This window comes from Impatiens glandulifera, chromosome 8, assembly GCF_907164915.1.
Source record: "Impatiens glandulifera chromosome 8, dImpGla2.1, whole genome shotgun sequence".
NCBI lineage: Eukaryota > Viridiplantae > Streptophyta > Magnoliopsida > Ericales > Balsaminaceae > Impatiens > Impatiens glandulifera.
The window spans coordinates 34,166,134-34,172,333 of NC_061869.1; the positions used below are offsets into that span (position 1 = coordinate 34,166,134).

At 27.1% G+C, this 6,200-nt stretch overlaps 1 protein-coding gene across 1 annotated transcript; it reads left to right on the forward strand.

Moving 5' to 3' along the window:
• The first annotated feature begins 2,532 nt into the window (after window positions 1-2,532).
• Window positions 2,533-5,036, forward strand: LOC124911131 (acidic leucine-rich nuclear phosphoprotein 32 family member B-like). Its single transcript, XM_047451572.1, has 3 exons — window positions 2,533-2,796; window positions 4,153-4,217; window positions 4,489-5,036. The coding sequence occupies exons 1-3, from the start codon at window positions 2,668-2,670 to the stop codon at window positions 4,826-4,828; spliced, it is 534 nt and encodes a 177-aa protein (XP_047307528.1). The 5' UTR covers window positions 2,533-2,667; the 3' UTR covers window positions 4,829-5,036.
• The last annotated feature ends 1,164 nt before the right edge of the window (window positions 5,037-6,200 follow it).

Below are 6,200 nucleotides of genomic sequence, written 5' to 3' on the forward strand. Positions count from 1 at the left end.
ATCCATTTACTCTAATATATATATATATATATATATCCAAATTAACCACAGTTCTCGACCCGGCAATCCGGACACTTTGAAAATTAAGCATCATTATATATATATATAAATTAGTTAGTTAAAAAGTTGAACTTATATTGTTAAAATATCCCGCGTTCGTCAAATTTGGTGTTGAATTTAAAATAAAAAGTCTTATTAGTCTATTTGGTTAAAGTGTTGTACTTGTTTTGTTAGGTTGCGAGTTCAAAACATAAATATAACATTTTAAATTTATTTTTTATCCGTTTTAAGTTTATGGGTGAGTCAACCTACAATCCAACCCAAGTATTCATTTATTTTTACATATATATCCAAATTAACCATAGCTCTCGACCCGGCAATCCGGACACTTTGAAAATTAAGCATCATTATCTATATATATATATATATATATATATTAGTTAGTTAAAAAATTAAACTTATATTGTTAAAATGTTCCGCGTTCGTCAAATTTGCTGTTAAATTTAAAAGATAAAGTCTTATTAGCTTAGTCGATTAAAGTGTTATATTTGTTTTGTTAGGTTGCGAGTTTGAAACATTCATAAATCATTTTAATTTTATTTTTAACCGTTTTAAGTTTATGGGCGGGTTAACCCACAATCCGACTCAAGTATCCATTTACTCTCAGATATATATCCAAAATTAACCACAACTCTCGACCCGACAATCCGGACACTTTGAAAATTAAGCATCAATATATATATATATATATATTAGTTAAAAAATTGAAATTATATTGTTAAAACGTCTCACGTTCATCAAATTTGGTGTTGAATTTAAAATGTAAAATCTTATTAGTTTAGTTGGTTAAAGAGTTGTATTTATTTTGTTAGGTTGCGAGTTCGAAACATACCTATAGCATTTTTAATTTTATTTTTAACCGTTTTAAGTTTATGAGCGGGTTAACCTACAATTCGACCCAAATATCCATTTACTCTCACATATATATCCAAATTTTAAGTTTAAGTTTATTTTATTTTTAATCGTTTTAAATTTATAGACGGGTCAACCCACAATCCGACCCAAGTATCCATTTACTCTCACATATATATCCAAATTATAAGTTTTAAGTTTATTTTATTTTTAACCGTTTTAAGTTTATGGACGGGTCAACCCACAATCCAACCCAAGTATCCATTTACTCTAATATATATATAAATATATATATATATATATATATATATATATATCCAAATAGACCACAGTTCTCGACCCGGCAATCCGGACAAAATCATTATATATATATAAATTAATTAGTTAAAAAGTTGAACTTATATTGTTAAAATGTCCAGCGTTCATCAAATTTGGTATTGAATTTAAATTAAAAAGTCTTATTAGTCTAGTTGGTTAATGTGTTGTACTTGTTTTGTTAGGTTGCGAGTTCAAAACATACATATAACATTTTTAATTTAATTTTTAACCGTTTTAAGTTTATGGGCGGGTCAACCCACAATCCAACCCAAGTATTCATTTACTCTTACATATATATATATATCCAAATTAACCATAGCTCTCGACCCGGTAATCCGGACACTTTGAAAATTAAGCATCATTATCTATATATATAGATTAGTTAGTTAAAAAGTTGAACTTATATTGTTAAAATGTCCCGCATTCGTCAAATTTGATGTTAAATTTAAAAGATAAAGTCTTATTAGCCTAGTCGGTTAAAGTGTTGTATTTGTTTTATTAGGTTGCGAGTTTGAAACATAAATATAACATTTTAAATTTTATTTTTAACCGTTTTAAATTTATAGGCGGGTCAACGCACAATCCGACTCAAGTATCTATTTACTCTTACATATTAACCACAACTCTCGACCCGGCAATCCGGATACTTTGAAAATTAAGCATCAATATATATATATATATATATATTAGTTAAAAAGTTGAAATTATATTGTTAAAACGTCTCACTTTCATCAAATTTGGTGTTGATTTTAAAATATAAAATCTTATTAGCTTAGTTGGTTAAAGAGTTATATTTATTTTGTTAGGTTGCGAGTTCGAAACATACATATAGCATTTTTAATTTTATTTTTAACCGTTTTAAGTTTATGGGCGGATTAACCCACAATACTACCCAAATATCCATTTACTCTCATATATATATCTAAATTAACCACAACACTTAACCCGATCCGGATATTTTAAAAATTAAGCATCATTATATATATATATATATATATATAGATTTCATTAAACATTATTTTAAGATATTAATGGCACATTATTAATATTTTATGTATTAAAAAAAAAACTTATATAAGAATTAATTCAATATTATTATATTGATTAGAAGAAGTTGAATAAGTTTTCATTAAAACTTATATAATTCAAAATAAAAAAAAGGATATAGTTGATCTTTGAATTTAAATTACTAAATGATTATATATATATATATATATATATATATATATATATATATATGAATATGATAAACCCTACTATCTTATATATAAATGAAAATAAAAAACCTTTTTCATTGCACACGGTTGTAACTTCTTCCACCAAATCCAACCCTAAACTCTCACTCTCCTCTCCCTTTTTTCTCTCTCTCTCGTTTGTCTTACACTTTCTGCATTCTTCGACTGGAGTATTTCGAACACCCTTGTTCTCCTTGCTCCAATGGAGATGGTTCGGTATAGTACTGATTTGGCTTCTCTAGAGAAGATGATGGTCTGCTCCGTTCCAAAGGCTGTCGCCATCGAGGCTCTGTTAACTGTTCAGAGCTCTCTTGCTTTCCTACTTACAATGGTATATACCTTTTCACCTTCTTTTCGTGCTGCAGTAAAAAATGATGTATCTTTCTTTTGATATCTACAGAACTTCAATTTTTACATATTTATTTAGTTCTAGGGTTTTGCTTGGTAAATGAAATTGATTCTTAAACAGTCCCAATTCGGGATTTAGTCTTCTCGAGATTTAATTTCTAGCATTCTACGGTTCATTTACTTTGTTTAGCTTTACTCTTAGTCCTTGGAGTGTGTTGAATCTTATTTGTTCTTGCTTATGTGATCATTTTTGTTTTGTTTTGTTTCGTATTGATGAAAGAATTGGCAGAGGGATTCTTTGGTTCTTTAGGTGAATTAAATTAGATAGCTTTGAAATCAAGTGGATATGTTCTTTGGGTTTGTAGATTGATTCATTTGATTATTAACATGGAATCATGAATGTTATTATATAACTTGGTGTAGTGCAAAATTGATTGTCTCCCTTTGATTGGATCTTCAAATGTGCAGCCAATATGTGTGAGCCTTCATTTAGAAACACTTGCTCAGAAATGCAAATCCAAATAGGTTTGGTATTAGAAGGTGTGGCTAACTGAGAGGAACAGAATTCTATAGATGATTCTTTTTCTTAGGCGTATCCTGGATCTGGGCTAAACTAAGTTTAAATACACAGATTCCATGGATACATGATACACACCCACATGATGCATATTGATTGCGCAAAAAACTATTTTAATTTCCAGTTGAAAGGGATTTTTCTAAGGAAAGGGTTTTAATGCTGTTCAATATCTGTTCCTTTTCTATGAATATGTTTTTTTGGAACAGCCATTTTATTTTAAAAGTAATTCGTTTCTTGGATGTGAAAGACATCTTCAGAATAGTTCTTTACTATATTATTGTATATTTCTTTTAAACCCAATTTTCTCATCTAGGTGTGAATCCATACAATTAATAATCCATATCTATATACACCTAAAATAAGGCGACCACAATATAATTCCTCTTTTTGGAAGTGGCGGTGTCCCACTGTCTGACAAGAAACTGTTTTAAGAGATTAACAAAATGTCCAAATTATGATTTTTCGATGGTGGGATAGTTGGGGTTTTTTTGGTGCATCCTATCTAACTACATATTTCATACAAAATGTATTTGTATCCAAAAATTAATTTGGCGGTTCAAACTGATACACAAGTGTTTGGATTCGAGCCAATCTAAGTTCTTAAATCCAGTAGACTAATGTAAAACTAACCATCTCAAGGGTGAGAATTTCTCTGTATCTTACTTTTCAAGAAAAGCAAAATATGAAATCCCCTTGGTTCCTTTCCTTTTTTATTTTCTGTTTACCATTCACAATTGCTGCTATCTTTTCCAACAACTGCAGGCATTTCAGACAGAATCTCTATTCAACAAAGCAATAGCCTTACCAAAACTTACTGAGAACGAGAGGTAATACAATCACTTTTGAAAATTGTCAAAAGTTAAAAGTGATATTAAATTTGTTTATATTTGATATGACAATTGTGATTGAACTTTTTTTAATATAAATTGTGTGAAAAGTCGTATAAATAAATATATTATGGTACAAAAAATTATTTAGATTATAACATTTTGCCAAATGTTTTATTTATTTTCACTTTTGCCAAATTTAGATACCAAAAGCTCATTATGAATCTTGCAAGAACAGGAACTTATTCCAAATGATCTTCTACTTCTGCAGGTTTCCCCTAGAAGAGCTTAACAAGAGACAACAACAACCCGATTTAGAAAACAAAGATGCTGATGATTCTGAGAATGATGATGAGGATGGTGATGAAGATGGCGATGATGCAAGCGACGAAGATTTCTCTGGGGAAGAAGAAGGGGGAGAAGATGAAGGCGAAGAAGAGGAAAAAGGTAAAACTCCCGAGGCTAATGGAAATGGGGTTAGTGATGACGATGAGGATGAAGACGATGAGGATGGAGAGGATGATGAAGACGATGAGGATGGAGATGAAGAAGATGAGGATGAAGAAGACGAGGATGATGAGGACCAACCGCCTGCCAAGAAGAGGAAGTGAGTGATCTCTCTTCACAGTAACAAAGGGGTAAGATTGTCTATCACCATCATCATATAGAGTTAGGAACATTAATTAGATTGTGTTCTTCAGATTGAACTACCTTATTTCTCCTCTATCTATCAACTTCAAGCTTGTCTATTTAGTTATTTATGATTTTGTTGAAGATTTTTGGACAACCAGATCTTAATTTTAGCTTTTCGGTTCTATTTGGGAATTTGTACTCAGAAAATCTGTTTCATATGCAATATTTCACATGTCATCTGAGAATCTATCCTTGCAACTATAGGATTTGTTAGTCTCTTGCAAAAGAAATCAAATGCTTTTTTGATGTGGTGTTATTTTGAAAAAATTTAGGTTATGAAATTAGAATTTTGTTGGAAAGAAAAGAGATTTTTTTATATTTTTTTGTATTTTAAATTTCAGTTGTATAAAAATTAATATATTTTGATTCACATTTTTGTTTATAGTAATTCTTTTTGAAAAAAAATTAATAATTAATTTAAATTAGTAATATATAAAAACATTAATTTATAAAATAATAATAAATAAAAATTTAATGGTTAAATAATATATCAATTTTATAAAATTTAAAATTTTAATGAAGAAGTTAATATTTTCAAATAAAAAACTATAGTAAAAATAAGACATCAATTACAATATCTATTTTTAAAAGATTAATATTCTGTGGATAATTCAAAAATTTTATTTATATATTTGAATTAATTAATTTATATATTTTTAAGAGTAATAACAGATAAATTTAATAATTTAGTAAATATAATTAATTATTTTTTTAATCTATTCATTTTTTTTGCAATTAATAGTTAATTAACTTATTTATGTATTTTTAAAATGAGTAATAATAAGAAGAATTATTAAATCAAATTAATAATAAACATAAATATATATTTTTAAAATATATATTAAACTGTAAATATATATATATATATATATATATATTTTATTAAAATATTATTTTATTTTAATTTCTCTCTTATTTATCATTAAAAGTGTTTTTTATTTCATTTTGTTATAAGATGTATTAAAAATTCAATTAAACTACTAAATAATATTATAACTTCTCTTTTATACTATATTTTTTTTTTTTTTTATCGAAGTTGAATATTAGTAAGTAGTTTGAGTTTAATCATATTAATAATTAAGAATTTATCTTATAATGATTGAATTTTAAATGAAGTGAATATTTATAATAATTTTATAATAAATAATTAAAGAACGTGAAATTATTAAATATTGTTTTTAAATAATAAAAAGTTGAAAAGAAAGAAATTATTAAATATTTTTAAGTGAGATGAACCATTTAAAATTAAAAAATAGAAATTGATATGCGTATTTTAAAGGTGATATGTGC

Bases quoted from the DNA above. Each gene is read 5' to 3' on its own strand.
- LOC124911131 (XM_047451572.1), top strand. From the start codon at position 2,668: ATGGAGATGGTTCGGTATAGTACTGATTTGGCTTCTCTAGAGAAGATG. The intron at 2,797-4,152 runs GTATATACCTTT...CAACAACTGCAG, and splicing joins TTGCTTTCCTACTTACAATG to GCATTTCAGACAGAATCTCT. The intron at 4,218-4,488 runs GTAATACAATCA...CTACTTCTGCAG, and splicing joins AAACTTACTGAGAACGAGAG to GTTTCCCCTAGAAGAGCTTA.